This window comes from Uloborus diversus, chromosome 1, assembly GCF_026930045.1.
Source record: "Uloborus diversus isolate 005 chromosome 1, Udiv.v.3.1, whole genome shotgun sequence".
Lineage (NCBI taxonomy): Eukaryota > Metazoa > Arthropoda > Arachnida > Araneae > Uloboridae > Uloborus > Uloborus diversus.
Genome location: NC_072731.1, coordinates 49,419,763 through 49,438,083, shown reverse-complemented (window position 1 = coordinate 49,438,083; position 18,321 = coordinate 49,419,763). Strand labels below are relative to the sequence as shown.

The window sequence follows — 18,321 nt, the reverse complement described above, 5'->3', positions numbered from 1 at the left end:
TGTATATTTCCTCCAGAGGCCAGAAGTGTATATTTGCAATGTAAATAAGTCTTAGTGCTACTTTTTTTTCAACTTTTTTGTCAATTTATTGAGCCGTTGTTCCCTTTCAGGCAGCGCCCCCCCTCCCCCTTATTGCGGGATCTATCGGTAGGCAGATCTGCACCTGCATGGATCATAGGAAGCACTATTGTTCTTCTAAGTATCTCATTTCCGCATTTCCTAGCCCGTCATTTGAAAAAATATAGGCCGGTGTTTTTGATGGTCCACAGAATCGACAGCTTATTAAAGATGAAATTTTCATCGGTTAAAAATTCAAAAGAGGCCTTGCTTGGCATTTAAAAACATTGTTAAATAGGGGAAGGTTGCCGTCAATGAACCGGCTGCATGACCAGATCGCGAATATATTTCCCATACCAGAGTTTGTGCAGACGCGTAATCAGTTTTAGTACCTTCCTTTGTCTTAAAACAGTCTACTGCAGAGTCGTCAAGTAGATAAAATTATTTAATCATATTGTTAATATGACAGAAAATAATTCTACTATTATCTTACTAATTATTGAGATTTTCATTTATTTACAACATGATTTGAATATCATTGATCATCTAAATGTGAACAATTACTTAAAAGAGTGCCTTTTCAAGTACAATTTTCAATACTTCATGTTTCATCATGATTCGTCACAGCAGTAGCACCAATAAAAATATTCAAAATGACGCAGTTGCTATCATTGGACCTCTAGGTGTTTTCACGAATGGACCGCCTGAAAAAGTGGTTAATTCATGGAAAATCTCAAATATTGTTGTAACTTCAGCTCAATTACCTTTGAAGATTTCTCAATTGTTTTAAAATAAATATGACACTGAAGAAAATAATCTCAGGAACTCATGAAAACTCTCATGCTTTATTATAATGTCAAATCAAAATTTTTTAATAAAATTGATTAAAAATTTAAAACACAGTAATATTTAGTTTCAAATACTTTTTCTGTAGCAAAAAATGCAACAAATAGTTAAATATGGCCAGTGGATAAGTGAGAGCATGTAACGTGCTACAGTAGCTTACAGAAATGGTGGAATGGACTTAGGACCTTAACGAAGTTTGCTGACAGTATAGAGTCCTGAAAGCAACTTGAAACAGTCACATGGAAGATGAAAACCGGTTTGTTGTTGCCTTAGTCACTTATTAGACATTTAAGAGATAAGCCCTGCGAAATAGAAACATGATAAGTGGATCATATTTTGAAACTAGAGAAGACATTTTTGGAATGACTTCCGAAAGTTTGGGGAAATTGGCCTTTCAAGAGGCTGAGAAAAATAGCCTGTCCCACATATTTAATTAAGAAAAAAAGACTGTTAGTACTATACTCTCTGGAAGTTTGAAACTTAAGCTTCTGGTTGTAACAGAGTCTTGTACAGGCTACAGGACATTAAAATCTGTCACAATTGCATAATCTACTAATGGCGGTACTAACGTATGCAGAGCTGGCTACGCACACACTACACCACAGTCATACAGTTCCAATGGAATCATTTCAAGCTCGCTGCGTCACACCACAGGATGGCTGGATGTTACAGGGAAGTTCATGTCTGACGATTGCAATTCCGGTACACCGGTATATGAAACAACCTGTATTTCATACTGTTTTGAAATTTTGCGGTACCGGTATTTGACAAAGTAAAATACCAGTATTTTGGACACTTACTTTACTAAATAAATGCTTTTATCTATTTATTATTATTTTCATTAAATGATTTAATGTAATAGTTGGGCATCTATTATTATTTGTAATACATATTATTTTTTATCGATATGGCTGTACTAACTTCAATCATTTGCAGTCTTACATCCACATCGATCTTCTCTCTTCAACAGACGTCTTAAATACTCACTGCATCTACTATTACACATCAAAATGTAAGTGTAAGCAAACGTATATTTTTTGAAGTTAGATTTGTTTTGTTTGGTTTCGAAACTTTTTTATTGGATTTTGGCAAAAACGTTTAAATCGGTTGTGTATTTTTCAAATTTACACTACAGGTAGGGGAAAAGGGGGTACATGTGAACATTTTTGTTTTTTCATTTCTTAATTTCTCAGAGAATATTTTCATTTTCTCACAAAAAAAGGATTTCCATGATTAAATAGTCTTTTCTTTGTGTCATGGATTTTTTTCAGGTTTTTTAAAAAAATATTTTTTCACTTTATGGATTTAAAAAAAAAAATGTCTTCAATTGTTCGCGTGTGCTTCTATAGGGGGGCAGATGTGAACAAGCCTGGGGCACATGTGAACACGATTGAAAAATGCAGGAGGAGCATCATACTATTTCAACGAAAAACTCGTTATAATGAAGCATTAAAGTATATACTTTTTACATTCAAGGGTTTGTAACCTATACTGTCAGTTTTAATCTTACAGTATCTGTCATTAAGAAAATATTTTTTCTGAATTATAGAACTCTGTTCACTGTCAAATTTTAAAGTTTCATAGTATGTTCTAATCATTGGATCGACAAGAAAAAAATATTATAAGACTAAACAATAAAAATAATATTTTATTACGTAAAGTATATTCTTGTTTTATAAAGCGTTAAAGCTTCATACAGAACATAATGATGAATTTAAAAAAAATTCTAAACTTCAGCTTTTATTTAAAGAAAAATATTTCGTCTTTATTTTCTTTATAAATATTATATACCACTAAATTTTTAGCCAACCATTTAGTGATTAACTAATTAAAATAATAAAAAATAATAAAATAAATAATTAGCGATTATGTATTGATAATTAACAATAAATTTACAAACTGAGTGCAGTAAAATCCTTATATATTATTTCTGTAGCCTGTTTTTGGTTTTTACGCCAAATTTCCCTCAATTCTGGATCGATTTCTTTGATTTACGGCTTATTTTATAGCTTATGGTGCTGGCTACTGACGAAAAATAGACCCAAGAACTGAAAATTGTTTCTTTTAGCCGAAAAACCTGTTTTAAAGAACCAGAATAAGGTTTTCGGTCAAACTTATAACTTTAATTTGCGCTATGACCGGCAGAGCTGAGTACCTTGATCGGCAGAGCGTTCTCTTCGTAACCAGGAGATTACGTGTTCGGGCCCACGTCCGAACAATCTGCAACAAACAATTAGAGAAATATCGCGCATTACATGAACACTGAATTAAATGAATATCAACTATGAGGGAATAGAATAAATGAGAAGGAAATGCTCCTTGCTGATATGAAAACATTCCGTGATTTTGTGCTAAATTACTTCGAAATTGCACGTGGTTTTTTTTTTTTTTTTTTTTGAAGCTTTGGCTCTGGAAAGAAAATTAAAGCATAATGTAAGCGAAAATATAAGTAACAGGTTTAAGATTTCAGACTACAATAGAATTGTTTTTTGTTCAGAAAAAAAATAATAAATCGTATATTGAAATATATATTCTTCTAATGAGTTTTTGACTCTTTGTACAAATAAATAAAATACTACCTCAATTTGAAGGGTAAAATATATATTTTTTTCTTCTTTTTGCTAAAAAACAAATAGCTTATCACATTTTTACTACATTCGAAAGCATAGTTCAATTTATTTTGTATTTTAACCGTGCTGTTAAATGATGAACACGTGCTGCCATCTAAGTTATAACGGTTTAAGCAGCCTGCGATAACAAATTGTAAAAATTTTCAAAAATAAAAACATTTTTCTTCAATATCTTATCTTATATATTAATCCCCTCTCATTTTAAAACTTATCAGGCTGGCCAATGACGAAAAAAAGACTTACTGTCGAAAATTCAAGTTTTTGAAATCGCCTCTTGCTGTTTCAAAACCTTGATGCTGCCTGTAGTTCTTATGCATTTTTTAAAGCAAAGTTCTAATGCAGTTTTCCATTTTTTACGTCGCTTTCGGCAAAAAAAAAAAAGCCTGTGTGTGTGTGTTTATATTTTAATAAAGCTTAACAGCACTGGACTTAGTTGTTCGGTTTAATTGATAAGTTTTTTTCGGTAGAGCGTTCGGCTATAAACTATCTGAACTTCGGGCAAGCTTGGGCTGTCCGGCATAATATCAAATTTATATTAGTATTACGCATTACATGTGCTCATAACATACACACCTAATAAAATAAATGCAGTGGGAATGCTACTTGGTGTTTCGACTCCTTTATGCAGGCTACAGTTATCATTCGGATAAGTTGATTGTTAATCGAACTGTGTTCTTTGACTACATCCAGACCACTCAACATAATGTAAGCATAAAAAAGTATTAGATTTACCTAAAGAAATCCTTTTTGTGCAGAAAAACATTTTTATTATATGCTAAAATGTAGATGTTTTTAATAGCAGTGTTCGACCTTTTGTACAAATGAAAAAATACTACGCCCGATTAAAACTACGAGTTTCACTCAGTAAACCTTTAATTTTTTATTCGCGCGAATACGATATAAAGCATTAAAAGTATTATCAACTTCATTAGCAAGAAATTATTTTCTACTCCTCTGCTTTCTGCTGAAAAAAAAAAAAAAAACATTTTGTCTACGTTCGAAAAATTACACTTAAGAACGGACTCAGTTCAACTGGTTTTGGTTTTGAATTTTAAGTGTTCGATTAAAAGAGAAACATGTGAGGGCATTTAAGCCGTAACGGTTAAAGCAACCTTCTATGTGAAATAGTTCAATATTGAAAGATAAAAACACTTATTTTCAATCAAATTTATTACTTCTCTAGAATGTTTGTTTCAATCGTTACGTGAGATCTTCGTCATTCTTTAATCAAATTCCATGCTTTGCGAATAATTTTAAATCGTATCATGCTGGTTAATGACAAAACACAGATGCATGATCTTATTATTATTATTTTTTTTTGACAAAAAGCTTTTTTGCTGTTTTTTACTACGCATTCCTTCAATGAATAGCTTTCGAAAAGGAAGGCGCAATTGCTAGGTTTGTTGGGGTGTCGGGCTGTTAGTCAGAATGGCGCCAATTCGAATACGTGCCAATAAATATCTCTTTAATGTTTCTTTTTTTCCCGTCAGATGCTGACATGTGCAGGACTGTATTTGCCACAACCTGTTTTTTCACATGCACAATTATTGCTTTTTCACGAGTCACCACTCAGCCACACTTTTAATGACATTTATGTTTGCATTGAAAATATGTACGATTAAAAGGGGAGCTATGATCAAATTATCACAACGTTGTATTTAACGAGGTTTTGTTACTGATGTCTTTAAATTACATGCCTTCTCTTCTGCGCTTACTTTTTTTTCGGTTCTTCGTCATAATGTTCTTCCTTTGAAATTCTTAAAGAGCGAAATGCCTTATGAAACGATTTGAAGCACAGTGCGGAGTTCCGCACGGGTCGACTAGTAATAATTATAAATCTCTACATTTCTTTTAACAGTTATAATAAGTCTACACTAATATTCATACTAGAGAGGATATGGGAGCTGTTCACATGTGCGCCGACATGTTGCGTTCACAAGTGCCCCGGCATCTACCTTAGAACTAATTTTCAAAAATAAAGAATTTTTAATTTAATTACAAAATTTAAACATTGGCATAAATTTACTTGAATGTTCATATAATGGTTTGCAATAACTAAATATAGCTTATTAGTTAGTTTAAAAAATGTTTTTACACGAAGAAGACAATGATAAAGTACATCAGCATCTGCTTAAACAAACAAGCTGTCACCACAGGAACATAAACTGGCTCCTTGCTCTGAAAGTTTGTTTAAAAGTAGGGCTAGTACTTTTATTACTTGAGAATTTTTGCTTGATGTTATCCTAGTAAAACATACCATGTTCACATGTGCCCCCTTTTCCCCTATATAGTATTTATCTCAACGTGTTGGTAAAATGTTCGTAATGATGCTTTAATGGCAAAAAGGGATCTATATCCAAGCCCATTTTCCAAGTCAGGGACTTAACCATGATGTCTGAAAATTACCACACAGACAAAACGCAAGAATGCGAAAGTTCAGCTAAACTGTAAGTGAAGGAAAGACATTTATGAGACGGTGAAAAGCGAAGAGATATGAGTGAACATTTTCAAGTTTTGAATAACACGCGTTCAAACGGTTCTTGGTGGGCTTTTCTGCATCTACCAGGGCTACTAGCTCTATCTCTTGCACCAAAAGAGGGGAGAGGTTAACCTACTATTTGTGCTGGTTATTACAAACTGCATTATATGAGCTGTGGTTGTAAGAGATCATACAGCGCATTTTATCATCAAATTCTGAAAACTTACGAAGCGATTTCGATCGCTTTTAACTCGTCACCATTCAAGTCTATTAAATAAAACAAAAATCCAAACAACTAAGTTTTTCCATGAGAACTATTTATTGGAAATTTACCTAAATTAGTAAAACCATACCTGATTTTACAGGTCCTAGTTTTCATTCGGACGCCTCCACCACAAGTACGACTACAAACAGTCCATGGAGTCCAATCAGACCAGCTACGCAAGATGTAGTTTTGTCTTAAGGACGTGTGACCTACTAGAGTCAGTTCTTTACACCAGGACAGCATCTAATTATCACAAGGAAGTGTAATTACAATTTTTTCTAATGCACTCAAGATATTAAAAAAAAAAAAAATAAATAAAGAAAGAAAACAAAAATTGTGATATTTTCAATCAGCCAACTATCAAGTACTAAAAAATATTTTCGTTAATAAAAATTTTCAAATTTCATTCAAATATTTGTTTATTTATTTTGGAATATGTATGCCACCCAAGTATTCGCCAAGCAGTAGTTTTTTTCAACTTAAGGAGAGAGAAAAGTCACAATGCTTGTATTTTTATACAAACGAAACTATTTGATGATACTTACATACAAAAAGATATTCCAGATCGTAATATTTAATGCCTAATAACATCGTAAAGTAAAGATACTTACATATTTGTTTAAAAGTCCAAAAAATATGATAAATATCCAATAATGACAGAGGATGTATCGATGGTTCATTCCTAATTATCCTATGTAGAAGAAAAATAACATCAAAAAGTATTTTTCGAAAGTAGCATTCAACATTTTTTAAAAATAGCCATAAAAATATATCAAATATCTTATAAGTCAAAAAACAATTTTTTCAACTGCACTGTGCGGGGAGGGAGGAGGTGTTAACTTATGGTTAAATGGGGTGCATTAGAGCAGATTTAAAAAACATGGATTAAGAAGTTTTTAAGTCTCTGACTCTAATAACTTGACTGAAAAATCGAGCTGATGTGTGCATCACATGACTTCCTTTTACTCCACTTTAATGTCATTTCCCCATTACTGGCAATTTTAATGTGATTCAATAGTTTACTTTTTAAATATCACCAACAGTGGCCAAATTGAATGAAATAAAAAATAAAAAAAAATAAAAAAAAACCCCGCCAAATTTGTCGCCAAGTTTGCGACCAAAAGACTGGCGATATATCGCCAAGTGTCCGCTAAATTATAACACTTTTTGAGTTTACATCAAAATTAACAATGATTTCCTCCCCCCCCAAAAGGGGCAAAAGACCCCTTTAGAAACACCCGAATGCAACCAAAAGGGGAGGTGCACAAGGTACGTAGTGGTACGTAGACCCCACTAGGAGTCTACGTACCAAATTTCAACTTTCTAGGACTTACCGTTCTTGAGAGTTATGCGACATACATCCGCACATCCGCACATACATACATACGTACGTATAGATGTCACGAGAAAATTCGTTGTAATTAACTCGGGAGTCATCATCATGGATATTTCGCGTGTCTATACGTTCTTAGGCACTTATCCGCGTGTGGTCGAGTCGAAAAAAAAACTCAATATTCAATCGGGGGGGGGGGGAGTAAAATGGAAATTAAAGTCGATTTTTGAGTGAAAATTTTTTTGCGAATACAATACTTCCTTTTTTTGTAAAAGGAAGTAAAAAAAGTTACACATGCATAAATAAGTAACAAGAGTTATAAAGCTATTTCAAAGCTACAGAATACAATCATTTGGTTCGAAACATGGTTAAATAAATTAATTCTAATTTTAGAAAATTGATTGCTAAGCTTGCGTGTGAATGCATTTTTTAACGGTGTTTCTGGCCTACAAAAAATAGTTATCTGAACATAGTACTGAAACAGAATATTTTTTTCCTCGTACAATTAAATCATTAACTAAGACGAACGAAACAATGAACCCGTCTGGGACGTTCTCTGTTTCTAGTTGTTCATTTTTTGAAAAAAATCGTGTTTCGTTTAATTTCTAACATGAAATTTAGAATTAAAAATATAACCTTCGTGGAGGACTTATTATTTTTGCATATTCAGTTGAATTTACATGTAATTTTACTTTATACTGGAAAGTTTAGCCGCCAAGTGCGTGGCAACAGCGAAAACATTTTTATTTATAAAACGAGTCACTTATTTGCTAGATTCTGTCTCCCATTTGCATGCCTACTGGTTGCAGGATGTACGACGTCTATGTTTTTAACTTGTAAATAAAAGTATTTTATTTTATATTCAAGTGTTCTTCATAAGTTCTCATGTTCGCGGTCAATTGGACCTCGCGACACCTTTATTGCAAAATCTTCTTTCATTGTCTTAAAGTATACACTAAAATTCACAAATACGATCCTATACTTGAAAATACAATCATTGAAATATATCTGGGTGATTCTCTAAAATCCTAACAATATTATGTCCCAGTAGCCTAACACAAAAATTGTTTAACTCAGAAAGTGTTTTCATTTTTTTAATAATTAGAAATAACTTATCTGATGTTATTCTACTCCTATTAAAAGAATAACTCATTTAGTTTTTTCTACAAAAATTTTTTAAATAACCAGAAAGTCACACTTTTGGCGTATCCCCATCCGTTTTTCAATTTTCTTAAATTATTTTAAGAATTTCATATCAACATTCCACAAATTCAATTTGTAGTACAAAGATAAGCTTACTTAAAGGTGTAAAATAGCATTCGTACAAAGAAATTAAATTATTTAAATCATCAAGGTACATCGTTTCAAACTTTGTCCCCAGGTTTCATGTCATTCTCCTGTTCTAGGACTGAGTTCAATTATTATAGATTAAAAAAAGGAATTTTGGATTTGCTATGCTACAACACTGTTTATTATCACCATGTTGTTAGATTCCTTGAGTATTAAGCTCATATGATTTGTCTGCTGTTCTTACTTAAACTTTGAAGTTCAAAAATGGGTATGTAACATTTTTGCTGTCATTCTCTAGGACAAAATTTCTCTGTTGAATAAAAGAAAAATAATAATTCTACTCATAGTGTACAGTAGAATTAAGAGGTGAGAATCCAAAAATGACATTAGTTACCTTAATTATAATCCTGGGATTACACAACAGGAAAGTTGTGTGGAAAATGTCATACTTCTGTCCTGAAAAATTTGTCATACTCCTGTCCTAAAAGAATTAGAAGATCCCCCGAAAATTTTCAAAATCGATTTAACAAAATTCTCAACAGTTCAAAAGAGGCCGAAAAGATAGTAGCTAAAAACAGTGCAGCATAGGTTGGGAAAATATCAAGTGGTGACAGAGGTGTGATGACAACAGCTGTGTGTTGTGTGACTGCTGTTTCCTTTTCTTTTTTTTAAATTTTTTTTTATGTTCCTCTTATCCAAAAATAAAACATTTCAGAAAATAAATCTATTTTTCCATAACATATTGTTATTTGTAGTGTTTATTAATAACCTGTTATAAATATTTGTAAGTTAAGCTTTAATTTGATAATGTCGTCCCCCGATGGAAACTCGATGGTCCATCCATAGCAACCTGCTGTAATGAATGAACCACATGCTAAAGTATTTATTTTTAATTTTCATTATTTTTTGTGTATACTTATAATGAAAGTATTATAATTAGTGTTATTATTAAAAGATAAATATACTGAGAAACTGTTCCTATAACTAACGTGAAGTTTGAGTTGGGTTTCCTTTCTATAAAAATCGAAAAAAGTTATGTGGGTCATTGACGGCAACCTTCCCCTATCAGTGGAATAATTCTATTTATTTAATAATTTTTTGTTGTTGTTCAGACGAATCGTTCCAAAAGAGATTTATTGGTTAAACATTTGTTTACCTAAATGTTGCTCAAATAGGTTAGTGAAGTTGCTATAAATTTTGTAGTTGCTTTAAATTAAAAGTGAAACATATGTTATTAATTTTGCTGATTCCCTTTTTGTTATCTGTTTTTATTTCCTGAACTATAAAACAATTCGCAGGTAATGAGAAGATAACTTTTCTTTTTGTAAATGTTATCATACTGTGTATGGTTAACTTAAAGTTTTAATGTAGCAATCGATTTTTTTTTCGTTGAAATGAATGTCCGTTATTCGGAGTGTAAGCTATTCAAAGTGAATAATATGAAAAAACCTATGTGTGACTTGTACTCGAAGAAATTGGGGGTGTCCTTTAAGGGAGGTTTTACATAAATTGTGTTTTGTCATTTAATAACCATACTTTTTGATTAAGGCTTCAGTTATTTCTTTATTACTATAGTCATATTTTAGATAACCCATGAGAAAATTCATTTTGTAACTCTCCTGGTGCTGCTTGTCAGTCCCCTGCTGTATGAAAATATGATCCCCTCTTTTGAGGGTGTAGCATAGTTAAAGTGCTTTTCTCTTAATAAGTACTATTTTTCTCTTAATAAATTCCTAGCAAAGAGTAATTATTCTTTTTTTCAGCATTTTTATTTTCTTTAAAAATGCGATTGGAAAATTTCAGGTTTTTGGAGAATCACCCATCTACAAAGTTTTGAAGGGCTTCACTAAAGGTCAGAGCGTCTAAAATATTTTTTAGAGAAAAGAGAAAACCTTTTGACTCTTGAAATTTTTTCTAAAATATTAAATTATTGTTCGATGCCAGAAAATGCTCCTTAAAGGTTGAAATAATTGTCCGGAACCAGAAAACTTAGCTAAAAATCCGTTTGAAATGATTAACAATTTAATCGTGTGCAATAGATTTAACGACGAAAATTTAGTTTACAATTCGTTTGAAATGATTTAAAATTTTATCATCTGCAGTAGAATTGAAAAGGAAAATTTAGTTCAGAATTCGATTGAATTTGTAACAAATTTTATCGCTTGCAGTAGACTTGGAGAGTTCTCTTTTCTTTACAAATTAAAGTGAAAAATTATTTTTTAATTGAAATTTGACAAAGGCATAACTTTAGAACTCAGACTAAGCCATCATTATTTGTTGAACCCTAACTGGTGCAGCATTATTTGCCTTTGATTTAACAATAATTTCTGATCTGACATTACAGGGAGAACAAAAAATCTTGTGCTTTAAAGTAAACTGAGAAAAGGCTACTAAAACCGGGAATAAATAATATTATTTGTTGGTTAAAATAACAGAAATGCAATAACACTCGTAGGTAAATTACTTTCTTCGAAATTAAAATTATTTCTCTAATAATTGCACTAAAATTAAGTAATGCTTTTCGTTATGAATATTTGTAAGGGATCTTATTTCTTCAATATTAAATGTAAATAAAATCTGATTGAGAAATAATTTTTATTTTGCTGTTGCAATTAGCAAAATTAACTTAAACAAAATTATTACTGCAATTCGTCCAAAAAAATAAAATCCATCTTTAATGTCGAAGCAAGTTTACTTTGTTCATTAGGGTTACATTCATGAGGGTGACACATTACAATAAGAATTTATTTAAAATGAGATAATATCATTTGATATTATTATCAAATTGAAAAAATACTGTTCTTTGTTTAAAAAAAAATAAATAAAAACACGGCGAAAAGCAAGCACAGGAAAGGTAATTTTTGCTAGAATGCAAAGCGGTTAAGTTTTAGTTGATTTCTTTTTTTGAAAATGTTGAAGAAGCTCAGTTTAAGTTTTATTAAGTAATTCTAATGGTTTAGTAAAAGTTTCCAAGATCGAAATATTCCAACTTTGTAATAAAATTGATTACATATCTAAATACATATATAATATCTAATTACATATATAATATCGAAGAACTACGAACTGCAAATCATCTCTTCATAAAGAACTAAATGAAAGATGTTCAAGCTCGAACCGTCTTTCAACTCTGGTAAAAAAAAAAAAATAATAATAAATAAAAGCTTTTTCATATCTGTTTGATAAAGTGTTGGAAGCTTAGTCCCGAAGACAGATACACAACTTGAGAACCAACGATCGTATGATAAAAGCTACGTCATCTGACATTTTGTTTCTCGCTTCGCTTGTTCTTTTAATGTTAATTATAAGGATTTCACAAAGGAGGGTTTTGATAACACGATGCTCGTGAAATCTATCTGACCAATGAAATTTAATTTTAGTTTATTGGTTTTTTGTAGAGTAGGTTGCTTAAGTGAGGGGATGCTACTTTAAGGGCAATAATATGAGTAGGGATTGCAATACCGGTATACCGGTTTTTCTAAATGCCGCTATTTCGAGCAATTTTGAAAATTTTCGATGCATAATCAAAAATTTAAAAAAAAAGAAAGAAAAATATGCACTTACTAATCAAAGTAATATTATTTCTTAAATTCATATTTTTTGACACTTAAAAAATGTGTATGGAGTTGGTCACTTTAAAACTAAAAAAATGATGTTTTTCTAGCATCAGTTATTCAAAATATGAATGAAACTAAGGTTTTTTAAGAAATGATGTTTACAATAACTATAATAAAAATAACTACTGCAGGTTAGTACTGACTTTGTTCAATTCGTCAATAAAATAACGTCATATTTATAATATTCGTCATAATTTCATTTTGAATGAAATTGAAAAAAAAAAAAAAAAAAAAAAACCTTGAAAAATAAAACAGTAATAATTAATTTTTCAGAAGAAAAAGTATGACGAAAAACAATTTTGAAAGTGTTTTGAAAACTTTCGGAGGGGCTTTAAACCCTAAAATCTCCATGTCTTAAATACGGCGATGCGTCATGTATTGTATTGTATTGTATGTTATGATATACATATTGCATTGCCATTAAATGGCATACTCTTTATCTCTAAATAGTATTCTCTTTGTTATTTTCGAAAAAAAAAATCGAAATATTATGCTGAAACACCGTTCTGGTCCCGCTGCATCTCGACCCGTAGCCTCAGGCACTTCAAAGTGTAAATGTTAAATATTCATACATAATAAGATAAATAAATACTTTTGTGTTGAAAATTAAAGTAAGAAATAACAACGTCAAAAAAGCACAAATTGCAGATTGTTGCAGACACGTGTTTCGGCGTTATAGTGAAAAAGGCATTTCCTGTAACGCCGAAACACGAGTCTGCAGTAATCTACAATTTGTGCTTTTTTGACGTTGTTATTTCTTACTTTATTCGTATATATTATTAGATTTTTACATGCTAGGTTATTATTAATAGATTAGTATAATGAATGTAGAATAATAATCATTAAAATTATGCTAATGCGGTCTCTTCCCCAACTGTCAAATTGAATGCTACTTTTCAATTAAAAAATACGAATGGGAAACTCTTAGAGAAACAAAATGGCTGATCACGTCAACCTAGTTTGAGTAAGAACACGTTGAGAGCTGATGTTAAACAGAGCGTAAGGAAGTTTTCCACACTTTTCAGATACTGAGTTGATGTTGATTTCTGGTAAATATCAGTGAAAGTGATTGAAATGAAACGTAAAGGTCATTAATGTATTTTAAAAAATATTAAAAGTAATTAGATCCGGCGAAATAGACATGGGTAATTGATCATTTTACTTTTAACGGATGGCTTTGAAGTGAGCCGTAGACTTGTTTATCGGTTCAGGCTGTTTCGATGCAATTACTCTAGAAGCACGCGTTCGTGAAAATGTGAAGTGTTCCATACGAAGGAGAGTAGGGGACTCCTGTTGAGGGATTGTTGGTTCAATTACAAAGCTGGATTTTAGCGAGGAGATAACATTTTTATTCAAATTTGTAATTTCTTTTGTAAAAAATTTAAATTACAAGCTGTTTAAGCTAAGAGTCACATGTTAAATTTAATCCCACACGCATGTATGTTATTACTGTTAAAGATGGAAATTATCGCAGAATGTCAACATTCACCGTTGATTCACCGATAGCTGCATTGTTTGATATATTAGCTGTATTGTTTAAAAGGTTGAACTACTTTATTTGCTCGTTTATTTTTTACTTATTTGGTCAGATGAGGGACGCAAATTATATTTTTAGAAATCAACTTAAATGTTATTGTCTAGTGTCAGCTAGGCTGGCAATTGGGGGGGGGAGGGGGAGTTGCTTTACTTTTTCAACTGTACCGTAATTAAGTCCGTTTTTACAGTACACACATGTCATAAGGATCCTTTTACAGAATAGGCAACCATTCGAAACACAAAAACACATTCACACAAAAAAAGGACAAGGTCAGGAGAGAGAAAATACATCCATGCTTGAGCTGGGATTCGAACCCATCACCTCCCCATTCGCATTCAGACTTCTAGGACCACTAGACAAGGCGTTCGACATCAACTTTTAATGTTAAAAAGGAACGTTTGAAAAAATTTGGATTTTAAGTTAATTAAGAGAGTATTGACCATATGCTAGAAAGTTGATCTTGGTATACGATAGAGTCGCTCGTTTAGTTCTGGACGAAACTTCCTGGTATGAAGTGCGCTCTATTGAAATCATTCTGCAAAGACCATTATAGGTGACAGGCAGCGGCGTACGCAGACAAATAAGTTCGGGGGGGGGGCTGAGCTCGAAAGGGGGGGGATACTTATGAACTGTAGCTAAGAAAAGTTCATGTATCGCTTTTCTGATATCAATACGAATGTAAGATTTCAAAAATACATCATAAAAAAAAAACTTGTTCTTTATTATAATTTTTATAATAAATTTTGAAAATTTCGGGGGGGGGGCTGTAGCCCTATCAGCTCACCCCCTGGGTACGCCACTGGTGACAGGCAACCAAGACCTATCAATGTTAACTTAATAACTGACCGTTGTTCTATACATTGTTTAATTACTCTCTTCAAACGTTCATTTTTGATCCAGTATGCAAAACTTGAAAATTGACAGAATTTTATGATTATTTCTGGAACGTGGTGATTTTTAGAAACTTAGGAGATTTAAAAGAAAACTGGAGTCCAGAGTTTTTTTATGGTATTTCCTGAATTTAAAAGTCGGATGTTTTTTGTTTCTATAGTGAATCTTCGAAAATTTCCGCAAATTTCTCTGATGGGAAAGGACGGTTTTAGAAGCAAGAAAAGGTGGGAAATTAAATTTTATCAAAATTTTTTTTTGTTATTTTGTAACGTGGACTGTTGGGGGAAAGGGAGGCACTGCAAAGCCTGTTAAATCTACTAAGACCTCTAACAACTTATTTAGTTGTGTTTTGCAATTTATCTTAATAGCTAATAAAACAGCTGAAAGAGTTCACAGAAAACGCATAACTTTATAAACATCATGAACAATTACAAATGATTAAAAATTAAGGAAGAAAATAGCATAAACTACTTCCGCAATAGTTTAACAAAAAGGATTAAAGAGAATTAGGAATACTTTCACTTTTTTAGTTGTAAAAAGCGCTTTGAAGAAAGTTTCTATTTAGCAAAGTGAAAGTATGATTCAGATTACAATGATTTCTTCTCGCTTAACAATATAATAAGGATTATCATAAGAATAACCAAGCTATAAGTTTGTATTATATTTTCTTTGTTCAAAAAGGAAGACATTACTTGGAAAAAGCAGATTGTAAAAGTAAGGGTGAAAGGTGAAACCGTTCATTATCAGACTTCATGTAGTTTTACAGGAAAAAAAATCAGCAGCCGGTGGGATGTGTGTGTGTGTGTGGGGGGGGGGGATTTTTGTAGCACGGAAAAACTATATGTGCTTTTTTAAATAAAGGAATGCGTGCAGAACGTGAACTGATCATGCAGCCGATAAATTTTCTTTCAAATTAATATGAATACGTTTATAATGTTAGCGCTTCGTAAAATATGAGACTTTAAGCACCTGATACAAGATAAGCGAACTTTTAGTGCCAAAAGAGTATTTTATTCTTATATTTTGGCACTAAGCTTTCTACATTAATCAACATTTAATATTCAACTACAGAGTTTCCCAGAAATAACGATCTATTTTCATGAGAACACTGACGTAATGATTTTTTTCACAGGTGTTTGAAGCAATGTTCTTAACAGGAAGAATAGCCGTTGTTCGATGGGTCTTAGGTGATAAAACCTGTGCAGAGGTACGTCAACTGTACCAGCGAAAATGTGGAAAACAGCCACCATCAAGTGTCAATATCATGCGACTCGTGAACAAATTCACACGAACCGGTAGCGTGGTGGATGAATGAAAAACGTTCTCTGGACGCGACCATTAAGATTTGACGATACCTGCAAGAGTTACCGTCCTGCACAAGAAGCCTGATATTGCCATTTGATCGTGGATGCTTTCTGTATTTTCCCTGGTACAGCTGACACACCTTTTCATAGATTTTACCACCCAGTTTCCAGGAAAGGATTTCTATTTTTTCTTCTAAGAAGAATATTTTTTCAAACCCCTGTGAAAAAAATCATTAGACTAGAGTTTTCATGGAAATGTATCGTTTCTTTTGGAACTTTTTAACGGCAACAACTTCCTTGAAAGTAGGACCATCTATTTTTTTTAATACATAGAGACTAATAATCTCTATGTATTAAAAAAAAGGAAATTGTGTGTCAAACAAGTTGTGAAATTTTGTCTGCTACGGGCTTGCGTTCAGGAGACCCTATAGCACCTACTGCCTTGAAACTTTGTCTTGGTACCAAATTACCTCGAGCCCCGAAGTTTTGCACCTGAGGTTTTATTTTTTTTTTAAATTTTGAATTAATTTTTTATAAACTTCTTAAGATAAAATTTTACATAAATTGCCTATTGAAGGGATGAAAAACTTCCCACACCCCTTAACATCCTTGTTACCCGAAAGAGCTCTTTTTTCTGCATCAGATTGAGCTTGTTCCCATTTTCTCAAATAATTAGAACAACAGATGTACATGTTTCTAATTTAGCGAAAGTCCAAGGCTCAGCTTAATCCAAGTCTGGAGATAAAGAGTAAAATACACTGGTCTCAAAAAGTTAAGGTGCAATCGGTTTTTGCGTCTAATTTTCAAATGAATGAATGCAGAAACAAAAAAAAAAAAAAAAAAAGGAGGACATGTGCATTACATGTTTTTTTTATTGAATTCGTCATAGAAATTTATATAAGTGTATTGCAAAAACGATTTATAACAAAAAAAGCAATTTTTGCGTAAAAATTCATTTTTGAAGAAAACAGAACATTACAGTGTTATGTAGTAAAATGTCATAGAAACAATACAAAAATAGGTTCTAATAAGGAATGCGTCCCTCCTTACTTGAATTCTTGGCGGGATCGATTTGCCATGCTGTTTATTAAGTTGAAGGACTCCGGAATAGGAAACGAAGACCTGACACAGAGTTAGTCTTGTTCCAGCTCGTGTAACAACCTTGGAGGACTTTAAGCATTAACCTGGCTACCAAGATAGTCCCAAAGATGTTCTATCGGATTCAGGTCTGAAGATCGAGCTGGTCATTCTATTCGTCCCAAACCGTGATCCTCAAATTACTCCTCAACAATCCGAGCTCGGAGAGGTTGTGCATTGTAATCCATCGGAATGAAGTTATTACCAATACCACAAGCATATGGGCGGGGATATGGATCAAGGATCTCATCCCGATATCTCAGACCAGTCAGAGTTCCTCCATGGAACACATGCAGGTCAGTGTGACCACCGAGCAAGATCCCTGCCCAAATCATGATTCCACCACCTCTATAACTTCAGTCTTTCAACAGTGTTGGATTGATAGTATCTACTTCGCTGCTCTCTCCAGATCAGTAGATGCCATTAACCACTCTCCAATGCAAATCTGGACTCGTCTGTGAACAGCACAGAAGCCCATTGCTTCTGGGTCCAGGAAACATGTTTTCTTGCCCAGCATAAGCGGATCCTACGCTGTGGTCCGTTGAGAGGAACCACAACTGGTCGTCTTGCATAGAGACCTGCATTCTGAAGACGATTTCGCACCGTAGTAGCAGAGATTCTTCTTCCTGATGCTACAAAGTGGTCTGCAACGAGCTGCGATCGAGTATTTGTTCTTCTCCTTCGGGCCGAAAGAACTATTAAACGGTCTTCTGCAGGTGTTGTAGCTCGTCCTCGGACTGGAACAGGTCTTCTGGACACAGAATCTTCGGATTGGTATCGATCCTAAAGTAGCTGAACAAAACTACGAGACACATTGAGACATCTAGCAGCATCAGACTGCGGTAATCCTATTTCCATCCAACAGCCCTCCATCTTAACGAATCGGGTAAACGACGTCTCTGAGGCACTTTCTAAACGCTATTGACTATTGCCAT

General features: G+C 32.8%; 1 protein-coding gene across 1 annotated transcript in view; it reads right to left on the bottom strand.

Moving 5' to 3' along the window:
- The window catches only part of LOC129234561 (ADAMTS-like protein 5), a 133,870-nt gene that overhangs the window by 47,922 nt on the left and 67,627 nt on the right, over positions 1–18,321 (bottom strand). The window contains exons 2-3 of the mRNA XM_054868581.1: positions 6,889–6,968; positions 6,366–6,520 (exon numbers count right to left, since the gene is read on the bottom strand). Coding sequence (XP_054724556.1) covers positions 6,366–6,520; positions 6,889–6,957 — 224 coding nt within the window. The 5' untranslated portion in view covers positions 6,958–6,968. The remainder of the gene's footprint in view (positions 1–6,365; positions 6,521–6,888; positions 6,969–18,321) is intronic.